The sequence below is a fragment of the Cervus elaphus genome, chromosome 20 (assembly GCF_910594005.1).
Source record: "Cervus elaphus chromosome 20, mCerEla1.1, whole genome shotgun sequence".
NCBI classification, from domain to species: domain Eukaryota; kingdom Metazoa; phylum Chordata; class Mammalia; order Artiodactyla; family Cervidae; genus Cervus; species Cervus elaphus.
Genome location: NC_057834.1, coordinates 133,207,859 through 133,225,900, shown reverse-complemented (window position 1 = coordinate 133,225,900; position 18,042 = coordinate 133,207,859). Strand labels below are relative to the sequence as shown.

General features: G+C 39.5%; 1 protein-coding gene across 10 annotated transcripts in view; it reads left to right on the top strand.

Annotated features, from left to right (window-relative positions):
- The window catches only part of USP40 (ubiquitin specific peptidase 40), a 79,508-nt gene that overhangs the window by 53,844 nt on the left and 7,622 nt on the right, over window positions 1-18,042 (top strand). For 8 of the 10 annotated variants that reach the window (XR_006335914.1, XR_006335915.1, XM_043878006.1 and 5 more), the window contains 7 exons: window positions 3,329-3,365; window positions 5,152-5,216; window positions 8,369-8,443; window positions 10,835-10,961; window positions 11,643-11,737; window positions 13,027-13,142; window positions 16,892-16,957. Coding sequence is in view for 7 of the 10 variants with exons in the window: in XM_043878006.1 (XP_043733941.1) it covers window positions 3,329-3,365; window positions 5,152-5,216; window positions 8,369-8,443; window positions 10,835-10,961; window positions 11,643-11,737; window positions 13,027-13,142; window positions 16,892-16,957 (581 nt within the window). In the remaining 3 variants the exon portion in view is untranslated. Of the gene's footprint in view, window positions 1-3,328; window positions 3,366-5,151; window positions 5,217-8,368; window positions 8,444-10,834; window positions 10,962-11,642; window positions 11,787-13,026; window positions 13,143-16,891; window positions 16,958-18,042 lie in introns of those variants that run through there. The other 2 variants (XR_006335916.1, XM_043878011.1) reach the window with 2 other exon arrangements.

Sequence of the window (18,042 nt, the reverse complement as noted above, 5' to 3'; positions counted from 1 at the left end):
CAGACCTAAGTCTGATCAAGGTCTGCGTACCAGTTTGTAAGAAGTTCAGGGGACAGAGGGACCTGTTAAATGCACCTCAGGCCAGCAGTCAGCACAGTTCTCAAGTGGAAAACTCTTCTTCAAGAAGTCAGTTGCAGGGTGAGGCAGCCTACAGTTAAAGGAGACTTAGGAGAAATAGCAGGCAGGCACAATGTATAGAATTCATATGGACCTTGATTCAAACCACAAGAACTTTAGTAACAGTTAACAGAAATTAGGGGAATTTGAACATTGACAGGATATTCGTTATTTAGGAATTCTATATCATAATTTACCAGTTATGGTTTTTTAAAGAATCTTCATCTTTTAGAGATGAGTACTGAATATCAATAAATGAAATGAAGTGATACCTGACATGTGCATCAAAAAAAAATCTGGGGAGCTAGACAGGGGAGATGGGTGAGGGTATGGACAAACAACACAGGCCACAGCAGGAACCGAGGCTGGAGATGGGTACTTGAGGGTTCATTTTATAACCCTGTCATAAGTTTGAAATTTTCTGTGATTAAACATATTTTTAATAAATATATATTTTTTACCCTTTGCTCTATGCTGTAAATATTTTCCCAGTTTTTCACTTGCCTGTTAACTTTAATGAGCTTTTGTTGGGGGCGGTTAGCGTTTTTAAAAAGTTTTATTACTGACTGACTGCGAGCATGAGATTCGTATCACAGGAATCAGACAGTAGAGGGTCCCTGACACCCCTCCACGCACTGCTGGCACCCCTCCACCTCTCATCCGAATGATCTCCCTGACAGGGTTTGAACTTGGGCTAAATGATCGTAAGGAGGGGTAAGGGCTAATTGTGGATTGGATGCTATCAAGAGTTGGGGGCAATTCAGTATCTTGTGTATGTTCCTAAGTTGGAAGTGTGAAGGAGGGACTGGAGATATCGTTGGTAGAAAGGCAGCAGCTCCTCAGAGGAAAAGATGGTTAGTCCTTTGTGCCTGGGGTGTGGCCTTGGGTAACTTCAGTGTTTTTTCATTTTGAAGAATGTGTATGTCTGTCTTTTATCCTGAAACCATTGTAGGTAGACTTCTTTCCCATGCCTGCCCACTTCCCTCCCCAAAGCTGAAACTGCTGTGTCAAGGCTGTCAGAGGCTGCCATGGCACTGTGTCTAGTGAGAAGTCCCAGTCATCTGCTTACTTGCTCCTTCAGCAGTGGTGACATATTTGATGACATTTGTCATTTACCTTTAGAAGACCGCAGCTCTGTAGGTTTTCCTCCCATTTCTCAGGTCTCCCCTTCTCCATCTGTTTCCTTTTCTCTCTGCCTTGTGAGCACCTCATGCTCAGTTCATAGCTGCCATACTCATATATCCAGCTACTCCTTGGCTGTCCGATTGTCATCCCAAATGATAGCACACCCACAATGGAGCTCCTGACCTCTCTCAAACGCACTTTACTCACATTTTCTTTTTCCGTTACGGTGGCTCCATTTTCCACTTGCTTAGGCCAAAACCTTTGAAATCGTCTTTGATTCTTTTCTTTCTTTCTTCATTACCAGTTTTTCAAGAAATCCTTTTGGTTCTACCATTAGAATTTATCTGGGATCTGACCACATCTCGTTCCCTCACTGCTTTCACTGCCTTCACCCCTCATCTGGATTATTCCAGCAGCTTCCTAACTGACCTCTTTGCTTCTAACCTGGCACCTCCCATGGTACGTTCTTACAAAGAAATAGAGCGATCCTTTAAAGTTAAGGTCAGTCAGTCCTCTACACACAGCCCTCCTCTGCTTTCCCGTCTCACTTGGAGTGAGAGCAGAGCCCCTGAGTGACGTTGTAACTATTGCTCACTTGCTCTATCTAGCCAAGTTGGTCTCTGTCCTGTTTTTCAGACAAGTCTTTACACTGGTAGTTTCCACTGTCTGAAACACAGTTAAGTTAAATGCTCAATTGCTCGTTCTTCTTAAATAAGAGAGGCCTTTGAGATTGCAGTTTTCTTTGAACCCAGTTTTCTTTGGCCCCGTTCTCTGTTTCAATACGTTGCTCCCATCATCGTTTTCTAAACAATCTTTAATTCTATAGTGCTTTTATCTTTAATCATACAAGTAATCGTGGATTTAATCTTATTTTTCAAACTTCATGGGTGACTAAAGTCCTTAGTTACCACCCTGTTCTTGTCCTTTCCTCAGAAGTCACTTTTGTCGTTGGATGATGTAATCCTACCCACATCATAGTGTCTCCTCCCATACCTTTGCTGTGTGTACCAATGTGTAGTATATATGTACCTACTGAAATAAGAGCTTGACTTGGTTTCTTTTAAAATCATAAATGGGATCCTAGAGCTTTGTTTCACTTAAAATATTTTAAAGATCTTTTAAGGCCAGTAAATATAAATCTCTTTTATCCTTTAATTGTTTTAAGACCTTTCCTAGTTTATGTAAACGTTCCCCTGTTAATCCAGGGCTGTCTGGATTGTTTGCCATTTTCCTCTAATCCAAGCAGGGCAGCAGTCATCATCCCTAGTCCTCTCCCTTCTGCTCGGTTATAGCATAAATCAAATTTTACTTACTCCTTTGCCCTAAATTTATTTAAGAATATTTTTCACCTCAAGAAGTTGGGAGTTTTTAATGACTATTGTTTTGCTCAAATGTCTGTTCATCGTGTCTCGTTCACTGAATTGTGCTGTGAGCTCACAGCATGCACAGTTTTCTCCTTGTGAGTTGGTGTATGATCAGTTGCTTCTTGGATAAATAAAAGCTAATCTCCTTTTATGGGAGTCAGAGTTTACTTATCTGTGCATGCTAAGTCACTTCAGTCATGTCTGCCTCTTTGCAATCCTGTGAACTGTAGCATGCCAGGCTTCTCTGCCCATGGAATTTTCCAGGCAAGAATACTGGAGTGGGTTGCCACTTCCTCCTTGAGAGGATCTTCCCGGGCCAGGGATGGAACCCATGTCTTGTAGGTCTCCTGCATTGGCAGTTGGGTTCTTTACCTGGGAAGTCATGGTGAAAGCAACCTAATTAATCATATGTGATCAGAAATACACTGTTAGTCCTCATAAGAAGAAAATCATACTGCAGACCTGGAAGTGGATGAACTTGTAGGTTCTGGTTGTGAACACCAGAAGCTTTTTTTTTTCCTGCTGACTTGGCACCTCCTTAGCTCTTAAGGAGTGCTTACCTAACCAGTTAACCATGTATGTCTTTATCTGTTTGAGAGTTGTTAAATATAATCAGATAGTTCCAGGGTCAAAAGAAAGGTGTTTATCATACTGTAACTCAGAAACAACTACTAGTGAACATAATTTTTTTTCTTTTTTTAATTTTTTTTTTTTCTTAACAGTGTCTGAAGATAATGCTGGACAAATGTGGCCTCACAGGTGGGTTACGGACTATGATGATACCTAAGCTTGTCTCTGGAATTTCACTGTTTTTTTTTAACCTCCTTAATTCAGCACTTCAGTATGTTGTGTTTGATGCCAATATTTCTATGTATAGATTAGGGAATGTAATATGAATGAAAAAAATAAACCTAGGATATCCTGAAGTGGCTACCCACATGGAGCCATGTGAGCGAGCTTGAGGAGGCATCAAGCGGTTTCAGTAGACTGAGTGCTTGCCATTCTCTGCACCAGAGTGGAAGCCTGGGGCTCCATCACCTGGCAGGGACATTTGCTTGCTCAGGCTCAGGGCACTCTTCTAGGAGCTTCTTGTGGTGTCTTATTTCATCTCCACACTAGTCCTCCCAGCAGGGATCCTCACTTGTTCCCATTTCTCAGATGCAGAGAATGGCTAAACAGCTCACCCAGAGTTATACCACAAGTAGCTAGATCGCTCTGATTTCACAACTCTTGATTTCTTTCTGCCATGCTGTGCCGTGACGTAATGGTGTTCACTCTTAATTTACTGGTATTGTTTTTTTAAACTTACTTAGATTAAGGTAAATATCAATACAATTTACTGCATTTAAAGAGACTTCCCAGTTGGCGCTAGTGGTAAAGAATCTGCCTGCTAATGCAGGTAGACTGAGAGACATAGGTTCAATCCCTGGGTTGGGAAGATGTCCTGGAGGAGAGCACGGCAACCCACTGCAGTATTTTTGCGTGGAGAATCCCATGGACAAAGGAGCCTGGCCGGCTGCAGTTCATAGGATCTCACAGAGTCGGACACCAGTGAAGCAACACGCCTGTGCTGCATTTAAAACTAGAAATAATGACAAAAGAGGGTCTACAGTGAAAGTGTTAGTTGCTCAGTCATGTCCAACTCTCTTCGAACCCATGGACGGTAGCCCACCAGGCTCCTCTGTTCATGGAATTTTCCAGGCAAGAATACTGGAGTGGGTTGCCATCCCCTTCTCCAGGAGACCTTCCCAACCCAGGGATCGAAGCAGGTCTCCCACATTGCAGGCAGATTCTTTACCATCTGAGCCACAAGAGGGGGATTCAAAACCTGTGGCCTGTGCAGGATAAATATGAGATCTATGTTTATTCCCTGGTCTGGAGCTTCTTTTGGTGAGTGGGGTGGGGGAGGTGACTGTTATAAAACATTGCTAATTTTTTTGTAACCAAGATTTTCAACTTTTACTCAGCTCCCTCTCCTCAAAAGAAAAAATTCTCTTCCCGTTTTGTCAGTGTAACTGACAAACTGAAATCTCATTAACATTCATAAATGTTCTTTTATACCCAATTCATTAAACTGCTGTACTGAACACTATTTTTTGTTAGATTTACTGCCAATTGGACAGGAACAGTTTTGTTGTGCATGTTACCAGTTGCTGAGTAACGTTAGCATGTGTTTACATCCAAGACAACTTTGTGATTTTAAAAGGGATTCTATGCTTGTATGTACATCTGTTTATGCTCAAGGTGTGATATAGGCATGCATATGTACATGTAAATAATAAAGGTATAAATAGACGCTGCACACTAGTGCCAAGTGTTTGTATTTGCAGGTATACAGTACTTGGTGGGATAGACAGAAGATTCACCAATTTGGGGCAGCAAGTTAATTTTTTTCATGCTCTGAAGAGATGATTTACTTTTAAAATTAGTTAATAATTATTAGATTATATTCCATTTGATATTTATCCAGAAGGGTCATTCCTGGCAAACTCATAAACCGTATTATTCTGACTTTTTTTCCATCCTGATTTTGATTCCTTCTTAGGAGACACATGGCATTTACGAAAAATGAATTGGTGCTTTGAAGCTGGGGAGCCTTTATGTGAAGAAGTAAGATTATTTCTATACATTTCATTTGTAAAGTGATTGTTCTGTGTTTTCCTAAGGATAACACCCTACTCATGTGAATAAATTCTAAAGAAAGCCTATTTTTTTTAGGATACAAGAATCCATATGTGGATCTACTTTCATTTCTTCTCACTGCAATTTTTTCAGAGTCTAAGGAAAAGTTTCAGCTAAGTGGGAACGTATCTAACATATATATATTGAGTCCTCTTTTGATAAGAGAATATGTCTCTAGTTCTTCATTGAGAGGCAGAGAACTACAGAAAACAAAGGACATATGAGCCAGTGAAAAATTTGAAGATATGCTCTAAATTTTGAAACCTGAATGTTTTAACCTCAGAGTTTCTTTGTACGTTGATGATGGCAGAATTCATCTTACCAGCCAGTCACTTAGACTCTGCTTCAAGCTGCATCTCTAAATCCCTCCAGACACTGAGGATAGGAGCAAAGTTATTATAGGATGGTTGGAGTCTGATTACTCTTCTTCCTCTTGTTTTTAATTTTTATAGAAGTATAGTTGGTTTAGAGTGTTAGTTTTGGGTGTACAACACAGTGATTCAGTTAAATATATATATATATATATATATATATATATATATATATATATATATATTTTATTTCGGATTCTTTTTCATTTACTGGAGTGGGTTGCCATGCTCTCCTGCAGGGGATCTTCTGACCTAGAGATCAAATCCGTGTCTCTTATGTCTCCTGCATTGGCAGGCGGGTTCTTTACCACTGGCACCACCTGAGAAGCCCTCTTTTCTGTTATAGGTTATCATAAGATACTGAGTATAGTTCCCTTGAGTAGGTCCCTGTTGGTTATATATTTTATGCATAGTAATGTATATATGTTAATCTCAACCTCCTAATTTATCCCTCCTCCACTTTACCCTTTGGAAAACATAAATTTGCTTTCTTTGTATGTGAGTCTATTCTGTTTTGTAAATAAGTTCATTTGTGCCATTTTTTAGGTTCTACATGTAAGCAATGTGTATTTGTCTTTTTACCTTACTTAACTTAGTATGATAATCTCTTAAGTCCATCCATGTTGCTGCAAATGGCATTATTTCATTCTTATTTTTCGGACTGAGTAATATTCTATTGTGTTTGTGTGTACCACATCTTCCTTATCTGTTCATCTGTCAGTGGACATTTAGGTGGCTTCCATGTCTTGGCTTTTGTAAATAGTGCCACTGTGGACATTGGGGTGCATGTATCTTTTCAGATTAGAATTTTCTCTGGATATATGCCCAAGAGTGGAATTGCTGGATTATATGGTAACTCTTATTTTTAGTTTTTTGAGGACCCTCCATACTGTTGTCCATAGTGACTGTACCAATTTACATTCCCACCAACAGTTTAGGAGGGTTCCCTTTTCTCCACACCCTCTCCAGCATTTATTATTTGTAGACTTTTTTGATGGCCCCTCTGACTGGTGTGAGGGGATTCCCCATTGTAGTTTTGATTTACATTTCTCTAATAATTAGTGATGTTGAGTATCTTTTCATGTTGGTTAATCTCCTTGTTGCTGCTCCAAGGTGCATCAGACCTCACAGTCCAAATCTGTGGCCTCAGATGGTTGTGCTCAGTACCCTTTTCCCCAGTCTTTTATGTGCCTGCTTTCTGTTCAGTGAGACTCTGACATTAAACATCAGCAGAGGCTGATTTAAAGCAGGGCCTTCCAGGGAAAGGTCTTTGCTGTGTAACAGCCAATAGAGAGGCCCCTGTGAGTCCTGGCCAGGAATTTGACAGCCTAGAGTAAGAGGTAGACCTCAAAGTATTGTCAGGACATAAAGTTTGGACGTCAGAAGAGTTTATCTAGTCAAATGTTTGCCTCATTTTCTTCTCTTACTAATTCTCAAACCAGTATCAAACAGTTCCTCTAAAAGCAAACTCATCACCCTCAGAACTGGCTCCACTTCACAGATTTGCTGTTAGTCTTTCTCATCCTAACCTTTTCCAGCCCCACATGTGGCTTACCCTCCTTACCTGACGTGGGTCATACTTGATCCTGGCCTTCAGAGAACTGTCAGTCTTTCCACTCCTTCTCAACCAATTCCATTGCTGGCCTCCTGGTTCAAACCCTGGTTTTTGGTCTTTTGTTTCATTTTGGGGTTTTTTGCCTCTTGCCTACAGCTGGCGTCCCTAAGCCCAGGTGTTCCCACTTCATATCAGTATGTCACAGGTCTTACAGCTTAGGATGATCTTTAAAAATCCTCTTCACAGAAATCTTGAGTGGCTTTTTAAAAGCAACTGAAAACTTTTTTTCTGTTCCACACCCCTTTGACCTGTGGCCCCTTTCCCACCCAGTTTTCTTTCCTGTTACTCTCCAACAGATACTTCCCACTCTAATTAATCTAGTCTCTTAGCTCTTCCCCTGGATATAAATCATATATACAAATCATACCGACCCTTGACTTAACCTTGACTTCGCCATGTCCTTGTTTTGTGATAATTGTATTCGTTTGCTTTTTGGCTGTGCCGGGTCTTCGTTGCCGTGCAGGCTTTTGCTTTTTGCATTAAGAGGAGGCTCTTCTTTGTTTTGGTGCCCGGCTTCTCTTTGCAGTGGCCTCTTTGGTTGGAGCACGGACTCGGGTGCATGGGCTCAGTAGTTGCAACCCCTGGGCTCTGAGCACGGGCTCAATAGCTGTGGTTCACGGGCTTAGTTGCTTTGTGGCATGTGGGATCTTCCTGGATCAGGGATCAAACCTGTGTCTCCTGCATTAGCAGATGGATTCTTTACCACTGAACCACCAAGGAAGTCCTACCGTGTTCTTCTTTCCTTGAGAAATTCCTTCTTGTTTCCTCTGACTTTTCCAAATCCAGCCCATCTTTTAAGCTTAACTAAAATTTTATCTTCTGTAAATTAGTCTGCCATTTTTCATCTCATCCATCTTCCTTCCTTTAATCTTTTAAAGTCCTTAATTATACAGTTTTAATACATAATGACGTAGTATTTTATAGTCAGTTTATTTCCATGTCTTCAATATCTGCTTCATTATTCATCTACTTATTTCTTGAAAGGGTAATAGAAGCATCAGTGTTTTGTTTTTTTTTTTAAAGATTGAATGGTCTCTTTATTCCTTCCAGAAGTTGTAAGTGACAAAAAAGACTTTCAATTTCTGTGTTTCTAGGATGCAAAGCTGAAAGAGCTTATGATCTGTTCTGGAGATACTTTGCTTTTAATTGAAGGAAAACTTCCTCCTCTGGTAAGACTTTGCTCCCAAGTAGACATTTTGTAAATAGCAGTTTCTGTGTTGTGATTGCAAAGATGATATGTTCTCATCATGTGAAAATGGGAAATAACAATCATAACGAGTATAGAGTACTTACCCCAAATTCTACCAGTCAGACAGCTACCATACTTTGCATCTTTATATATTTCCTTCCATCAATTGTATGTACAGTTTTATTTCCTATTTTTTATATTTAGTTTTTTAACCTGACCATAAAATCTAAAAACAGTCATTATATCCAGTGTATTACTTAGCACAATTTAATCCGTCTATATCCCTGTTGTTTGGAATTCAGTTTGTTTTAAGCTTTTTCTTATAAATAGTAGTAAATATAAATCCTTCCTAAGACAGTTCTAAAGATGGAATTAACAAGCCAGATCGTTTTCCCAAAGAGTTGAGCAATGTTTGCAGTCCTAGTGTGGGTCTGTGAGGGGGCTTGTGCCACACCTCTGCCCTAGACACTGCATGTTACCACTCAGAAAAGCCATTATTTAGTAGTTGTTTTTATTAATGTGGACACATGTAAAGAGGAAAATAAGAAAATTACCCCAAATTCTAGCACTCAGATAATCATTTTCTTATGATTAGAAAATTCAGACAACGTAGAAGGCTATAGAATGATTAACAGAAGTTTCTCATATCTTTCTCTCCAGAAAGAGCCCAATTATTTTTCCTTTTTTATACTTCCAAGAAAAAAATTACACCTGTTTGTATGTTGAATGTGAATATGTGCACAGCCTTTTCAAAGTTTCCATAAAGGGGATCATACTCTATGCACTGTTTTATTCCTTGTGTTTTTTGTTTTTGTTCATTTAGTATGTCTTAAGGATCTCTTCACATCAGCACAGAGAAACCTACCTTCTTTTTTTTCATGACTTCAAAGAATTCGGTTGTATTTTATACTGTGCTCTTTAATTTTTGAATATAAAGGATATAAAAAGCTGGGCCAGGAAAAGGAGGTTGCCCATCCCCTTCGTGTCTGTCCTCCCTCCACAGGCAGCCAGCTTCCCCTGTATCCTTCCAGAAGCGTGTGCTTCAGTACACACGTGTGTGTATATGGAGCATGCATGTACACATTCATGTGTATATACATATTTTTATTTACAGAAAAGATTATAAGCTTGACACTGTATTCTGCACCTAGCTTTCTTCATTAATGGCTTATCCCCATATGTATGCTGTATCCATACAGAAAAAATTCTCTCTTTCTATTTGATATGTATGGAGGTTCCCATGATTTATTTAACCAGTACATTTAGGTTGTTTCCAGTCTTTTGTTGATACAAATAACACTGCCAAAAATACTCTCTGTTTGCCATTTTGCACATATGTATCCATAGGATAAATTCCTGGAACTGAAATTTCTTTGTCAAAAGTTATGGCCTGCTGTAATGTACCAGTCTTCTAAAAAGGGACCTTGAGGTTGGTTCATGGTTTTTGCTGCCATAAACAATTTGCAGTGAATATCTCAATATGCATGGGCCGGTATATCAGAAGATAAAATCCCAACCATAGAATGGCTGGGTCAGAGGGCTTGGGTGTTTTAAATTTTGACAGCACCAAATTACTCTCCAGAAACTTGGCAGCAGTTTATACTCCTGGCACCAATTTATAAGAGTTTAGGTTTGAATTGAATGAAAAAATGGAGTTTTTGCTCTGATTTATTTATTTATTGCGTGGAAGTTGAGTATTTACTAATTTTCACCAATTTGATAAGCAGAAAAATATTCTTATTTTAGCATGCATTTCTTGAAAAATATGTATTTAAAAATACATGTTTTTTTCCCACATTCTCATCTTCTGTTGTTGGAAATTGACCACTGTAGCATAGTTAATCTATTCAAGTTCTTTACTAACTCAAAAAAGGGTTGGGAAAGAACCAGTTAAGTTAGTAAAACTGAAATTACAGAATGTGTCTTAGGAGATGAGTTTATTTCATGTGGTTGTTATATAGGAATGCACCTTAGATCAATAGATTGTTGCTTCTCTGTAGAAAGTTCCTTTAGAAAATTTTATAAATTAAAAACTCCATGTAACTGGTGCATTGTGCTATGGTGCTCTTCCAATGCCTGAAAATATTTTTATAGTTTGTTCTGTCAAATGTTTTGTTAGTTTGTTTATACTTTTCGCTTATCGTAGCTCCTAATCTATAGAACATTAGTCCCATTCATCCTAAATACTGATTTTTGTGATTTTAAACTTTTGATTGTAAAAGCGGTAAATGATAATGTATGGCAGTTAATACATACATCTTAAGGAAAAATACTAAATTCAGGAACACTTTTTATATCAAGATGTTTCTCTGTGGAAGTGGAAGTTGACTTAATCTATGTGCATCAGCAGTTCGAAATCTCCATTCCTCAGGGTTTCCTAACGGTGCCCATTTGGTGGTACCAGCCTCGGGGGCCACTGCATCACTGGAAGGATCACCAGGACCAGACGAATTGTACCCTTTCTCAAGGCAGCGTCTGGAAAGCCAGTTCCACTCCAGGTGAGAACTCAACAGAATTACAGCAGCCAATGCGTCGTAAAGAAAAGTAAAATGACTGCTTCTGCTGAGAGGCAACAGAAATGTGTGTTTTTTAAAATGTACTTAAATTACAACAAAATCTCTGTGTTCCATAATTCATAGCATCATAATAATACCATCCTATTTTTTATACAGTGATTTGTATGTAACCACTATAAAATACCATCCTGTTTTGGGTTTTGGTTTTTTTTTTTTTTTTTTTGGCTTTACATTCATTTGCCATCTGTTATTTTTATTATCTTTATTATTATGGCAATGTATTCAGTTTTTTCAAGGAATTGTTATATGTTATCTCCCAAGCTCCCCATGGCAATAGGAATAGCAGCCCCCTTCACTGTAACAGAACGGGACATTGAAGCTCCCGATGCTTTCAGTGACAGCGCAAGTGTGAAATTCCTCAGACCCATCCTGGCAGAAGAGGCGGTCTTGTGCCCACACTGCGCCCCCTGGCAGCCCGTCTGCCAGACCCCGCTTCCTCCCCATGAGGTCCTGAGAGGCTGACTCAAAGCCCGCCAGATTCCGAGTTGCTTGGATAGAATTGTGCTAAGCCTGTGTGCAGTATCCCAGCACAGCCTGTATTTCAGAAATATGAGCTAAGTGCATCTAAAGCTCTTGTCAGAAGTCTCACTCTGTCCTTTGCAGGTGCTCCCAGTGACGCACACGCGGAAGTTTCCCTCTGGTACTTGGGAGACCTTGAAATCTCAGAAGATGCCACCTTGGGGGAGCTGAAGTCTCAGGTCAGCCTTCCTCCTGCAGCGAACCCTAGTGGTGATCTGGCTGCTTCCAGTGAGATATTAATATATTCTTCTATTTCCTTTTCCCTCAATTACAGTCTGTTCTGATATGGCATGTGTTATATGCCATGTTCAGTGGTGAGTACCTCACAGGCCACACACGCGTCCTGCTCAGGGGGCTCCCAGGCTCCTTCAGTCCCCCTGTGGCTTCCTTTCTTCCCACTCGGACAGGCATGCTGTGCTTTCATTTCACTGTCTCCTCGGTGACTTGCAGCTTATGTTCATTTTGATTTTTTTAGGGAAACATTTGTAAAGCATTCACTTTACTCCTTTATTTACATTGTTTTTGCACCATTGTGATTCATGTGTTAAATGTGGTTAGCAAAAGCTGTGTTGCCCAGGAGGTCTGAATCTCAGCTTTATGTTAGAATGTTAAACTAGATATTGTATTGTTTTCTTGAACATTAGTATTCACAGACAGAGTGCTCTGTCCAAATGGATAAGACTCAGTTGAATACAACACAAAATGCCTAAGAAGCATCTTAACTCTAAATGGACTAAAATGAACATCCTTCTTCCTCTTAAAGGAAAAAGTGTAGGGGCATGTAAGTTGAGTATCAGTCATTGAGTGACTTCTCCTGTGTATCCTCACTGTCTGAAATACCTTCCTCAAAAAAAGCAAATGATCTTATTCTCTTAAGAACAAGAAGGAAGTGACTTTTTTCTTCTTATATTGGATTAAAAGATACAAAGTTGCTGTTTCTAGATTAAAAAATGGATGAATATTGGCCATGTTACATAATACAACCTAAGTATATGAATAGTTATCCACCCTACAGAATTAGTACAGTGGTTTGGGCCTAGCAGTTGGATCCAGAGATTCTGAAATATTTCAAATAGAAAGTCATTTCCTTGGCAGAACAAACACTGTTGAATAATAGTAGCACAGATGGAAATTGAAGACAAGTCTGCTTTTATCAGAGTGGCCTGTGCTCTTGAGTTAACAGTCACATAGAAATTAAAGTTTCATTTTCTAAAACATAATCATTAAAAAGGAGCTTTTGGCTCAGAAATAGAAAAGTCACTTAACTCTCAAGGTGATTTCAGCACAGAGGAATACAAAAGTGACTCAGTATTAATTTCATTTAGGAGAGATTCCCGTGGGTTTTTGGTAGCTATTATCATCACTTGAGATGCTGTCTCCCCTCAGATGTCATTATGTAGCGCTTCACTTTTTCCCGGAAGCAGGCTGTTTTTAAGAATGCCTTTTCAGTTGTCTGTTTCTTTTCTAGGCCATGACCTTGCCCTCCTTGGAGTTTTCCATCCCATCCCCAGCTTTCCTCCGAGCCTGGACGGTGGAAAGTAAGCGCCCGGGCCGGCTCTTACGAGCCCACCAGCAGCAGCTCAAGTAGGTGTCTTGGTGAACACTCCCCAACAGCCCGTTCAGGTCACTCACGTTGTCAGGTGGACGGTGCTTGTTATCACAAACTCTGAGACAACTCCTTTTTTCATATTAAGTAAAAGTGTAATTTTGCCTGTTTTTACTTTGGTCCAGAGACAACAAAATGTTGACTGTTTTTCTCCCAGCTTTATTGAGATATAATTGATATATAACATTGTATAAAGCTTCCCTGTTGGCTCAGATGGTAAAGAATCTGCCTACAATGCAGGAGACCCTCGTCCGATCCCTGGGTTAGGAAAATCCCATGGAGCAGGGAATGGCAACCCACTCTAGAATTCTTGCCTGAAGAATCCCATGGGTAGGGAGCCTGGCGGGCAACAGTCTGTGGATTGCGAAGACTCGGACATGACTGAGCAGCTGCCGCTCACTGACCCTGTATGCGTGTGTTGGTGTGACGGGCACATGTTGCAGGGTGGTTTTACCACCATGGTGTTAGCTCACGCCTCCATCACATCCCATAATCGCCATTTTGTGTGTGTGGGAACATTTAAGATCTACTGTCTCCTCAGCAACTTTCAAGTATATAATGCAGTGTTGTAAGTACGTCCCGGGGATGTCAGGTACAGCATGCTGATTATAGTTTATAACTGAAAGTCTGTACCGTTTGACCAGCATCTTCCCTTTTCCCTTCCCCGCCCCTGGAAACCACTGTTCCAGTCCCTGTTTCTATTAGTTCAGCGTTCTTAGAGTCCACATGTAAGTGACGTCATATAGCAGTGACCCTGTCTCACTTAGCATCGTGCCCTCAGGATCCACCTGTGTTACCTCAAGCCACCGATGTCCTTTCTTAGGGCTGCATGGTACTCCTTTGTGTGTGTGAGTGTATGCACACACCTGTAAACCACACCTTTATCCATTCTTTCAGTAAAGACACTAGGCTTTTCCATATCTTGCCTACTGCGCATAATGCTGCAATAAACCTGGGAATGCAGATAATCTCTTCAGAATCCTGTTTTCGTTTCCTTTGGTGAGGTACCCAGCAGTGGGATTGCTGGATCATGTGATAGTTCTTTTTTTAATTTTTGAGGCATCCCCATACTGTTTTTCCATAGTGGCTGAACCAATTTACATTCCCACCAGCACTGAACAAGGCTTCCCTTTCCTCCACATCCTCACTGATACTTATTCTCTCTTGTCTTTTCAATGATAAGTGTTCTGACAGGTGTGAGATGGCATGTCATTGTGCATTTGGTTTGTGTTTCCCTGATGATTAGTGATGTAGAGTACCTTTTTATGTACTTGTTGGCTCTTAGTATGTCTGTCTTCAAAAAATTTCTGTTCACATCCTCTGCCATTTTTTAGTCAGATTATTTGCTTTTTGCTATTGAGTTGTATGAGTTCTCAATATAATTTTATTTTTTATTTTTTATTTTTTTCAATATAATTTTAATACTAACCCCTTAGCTTTGCAAATACTTTCTCCTACTTCATAGATTGCTTTTTAATTTTGTTGATGGTTTCCTTTGCTGTGAAAAAGCTTTTTAGTTTAATGTAGTCCCACTGTTTATTTTTGCTTTTATTGCCTTCACTTTTAGTGTCAAATCAAAAAAAAAAAAAAAAATCATGCCAAAGCTGATATCAAGGAGCTTTACCCCATGGTTTTCTTTTAGAAATTTTACAATTTCAGGTCTTATGTTCAAATCTTTTAATCAATTTTAAGTTTATTTTTGCATATGATGTAAGATAAGGTTCTAGCTTCATTCTTTTGTATGAGACTGTCCAGTTCCCCCCCACAGCACCATTTACTGAAGAGACTCTTCCCCATTGTGGGTTCTTAGCTTCCATGTTATAAACTAATTGACCAGATATGCGTGTGTCCATTTCTGGGCTCTCTCTTGTGTTCCACTGATATGTGTGTGTTGTTTATGCCAGTACTCCACTGTTTTGATAACTATAGGTTTACAGTATAGTTTGAAATCATGGGGCATGCTGCGTTCAGCTTTGTTCTTCTTTCTTAGGAAAAGATTGCTTTGGCTGTTTGAGGTCTTTGTGGGTTCATAAAAATTTTAGAACTGTTTCTATTTTTAATTGCAAAATGCTATTGAAATTCTGACAGGGATTGCATTGAACTTATAGATTTGGGCGGCGGGGTGGGGGTAGTGCGGACATTTGAACAATATTCTCCCAATCCATGACCGTGGAATCACTCCATTTATTTGTGTCTTCAGTTTCTTTCATCAGTGTCTTGGTAGTTTTCAGTGTACAGGTCTTTCATCTCCTTGGTTAAATTTATTCCTAAGTATTTTATGTTTGTTTTTTTTTTTGATGCTGTTGGAATTGGGATTGTTTACTTAATTTCTGTTTCTGATAATTTATTGTCATTATATAAAATGCAACTGATTTTTGTATATTGATTTTGTGTCCTGTGACCTTACTGAATTCATTTATTAGCTGTTTTTTAAAATCTATTGATTTATTTATTTTTGTTGCTTTTTGCACAGGCTTTCTGTAGTTGCGGCTAGTGGGTGCTACTCCTCTTCCTTGCAGTGCAAGGGCTCCTCAGTGGGGTCACTTCTCCTGTGGACCACAGGTTCTAGAGCATGGACTCAGCAGTTGTGGCCCACAGGCTTAGTTGCTCCGAGGTGTGTGGAATCTTCCCAGACCAAGGGTCAAACCTGTGTCCCCTGCATTGGCAGGCAGATTCTTATCCACTAGGCCACCAGGGAAGTCCCCATTTAATTGTTTTAAGAAGTTTTCTTTTTTTTTTGGTGGAGTCTTTAGAGGTTTCTGTAAACATCATCATGTCATCCACAAACGGAGACAGTTTTCCTTCTTCCTTTCCAATCTGGATTCCTTTTCTTTTCCAATTGCTCTGACTAGCACTTCTGCTACTGTGCTGGATATAAGTGGTGTGAGCACATCCTTGTGCTGTTCCTGATCTCAGAGGAAAAGCTTTCAGCTTTTCACTGCTGAGTATGATACTAGGTATGGGCTTGTCAAATAAGACCTTCATGGTGTTGAATACCCAGTTTGTTGTGAATTTTTAATGTGAAAGAATGTTGAATTTTGTCAAATGCTTTCTCTCCATCTGTTGAGATGATCATGTCCTTCATTCTGTTAACGTGGTTGTGTCACATCAACTGATTTGTGAATGTTGAGCCGTCTTTGCATCCCTTGCATAAATCCCATATGATCATAGTGTATGATCCTTTTAATGTATTGTTGAATTTGATTTGCTAGTATTTCTTTGCGATTTTTTGCAGCTGTGTTCATCAGGGACATTGGCCTTTAATATTCTTTTCTTGTAATGTTATTGTCTGATTTTGATATCAAGGTAATTCTGGCCTCATAGAATGAGTTTGGAAGTGTTCCCTCCTGTTTGGTTTTTTTTTTTTGGAAGAGTTTGGGAAGGATTGGTATTAAATCTTTTATCATCAGTAAAACCATCTGGTCCTCAACTCTTTTTTGTTAGGAGGTTTTTAATTGCTGATTCAGTCTCCTTACTGATAATTGATCTGTTCAGATTTTCTGTTTCTTCATGATTCAGTCTTGGTAGGTTGTATATTTCTAGGAATTTACCATTTCTTCTGGGTTGTACAATTTGTTGGTGTATAATTTTCCTGGTAGTCTTTTAAATTTTCAGTGTTCTTATATGGTATACTGTTTCACTTAAGAATACTTGAAATTGGCTTTTTAAAAAAACTGTAAAAAAATTAATATGTCATTCAGTATTGTTTTGTTTCATTTGTTATCAGGGAATATAAATTGGGAAAGAGAACTGAGATCTGCTTAGAGCCCCTTCAGAAAGAAGAAAACTTGGGGTAAGACATCCTTCTACATATACAAAATTACATACATGTCTGATCACAACAAGGCTTCCCTGGGGGATCAGTGGTAAAGAATCCTCCTGCCAGTGCAGGAGACATGGGTTCAATCCCTCCATCGGGCAGATCTCCTGGAGAAGGAAATGGCAACCCACTCCAGTATTCTGGCCTGAAGAATCCCATGGACACGGGAGCCTGGTGGGCTCCAGTCCATGGGGTCGTAAGAGAGTCGGACATGACTTAGCAACTAAACAACAGCAACTGATCCCAATGGATAGTTTCTTTACTGTTAAGTTGTTAAAATTTTAGGTGTTTTTTTCACTGCTTCTAATGAGTCTGGCAACTTAAAGCAGATTATGTTCTAGAAATGTGTTTGTATATCTGGTATCTAGATCTTGGAATTCATTTTTCCATAAAAACATTTATTTCTCAGTCAGTCCCAGTGCATACTGAACCCATAATGACCTTGAATGTAAGCAAGATGCTCACTCCCAGTTTTTATCAATGCCTGGAGACAGCCTGTGGTCAGACCGATAGTAGCACCTGCCACGCTGCCCCTCGTCCTGATTTTTTTCATCCTGATACCCCCTGATGTGTACTTACTGAATTATCCATTGTCATCTGTCTCTCCTATTGGAATGTTCGCTTTGGGAAAGCAAGCACTCTGTTTCTTGGTCATTTCTGCGTCCCCAGTACCTAGGACGATGCCTTTGTCACAGTCAGTTTGTTTATTGAATAAAGAAGCACCCCAGAGTTATCCGTGATCAAACGTAACTCTTCTTTTTTTCATTATAGGACTTTCTTGTCCAAGACATTTTTGTCAGTAACACTAGATACTAAGTTCTGCCTGACATGATTCTCATTGCCCATCCATATAACAGGTCTGCTCTTTCAACCATATCTGACCTTCACTTAATCCCACTGTTTTTATAAAAAGACGTTCTTAGTGCAAACTATATTACTAGTTCCCTGGAGGGGAATTTCTGGATCAGATAGTATGGACATTTTAAACCTCTTAAGTCTTAAATCATTTCCAGGTAAGGTATATCAATTTATGTTCCCACAAGCAGGGTTTCTAAGTA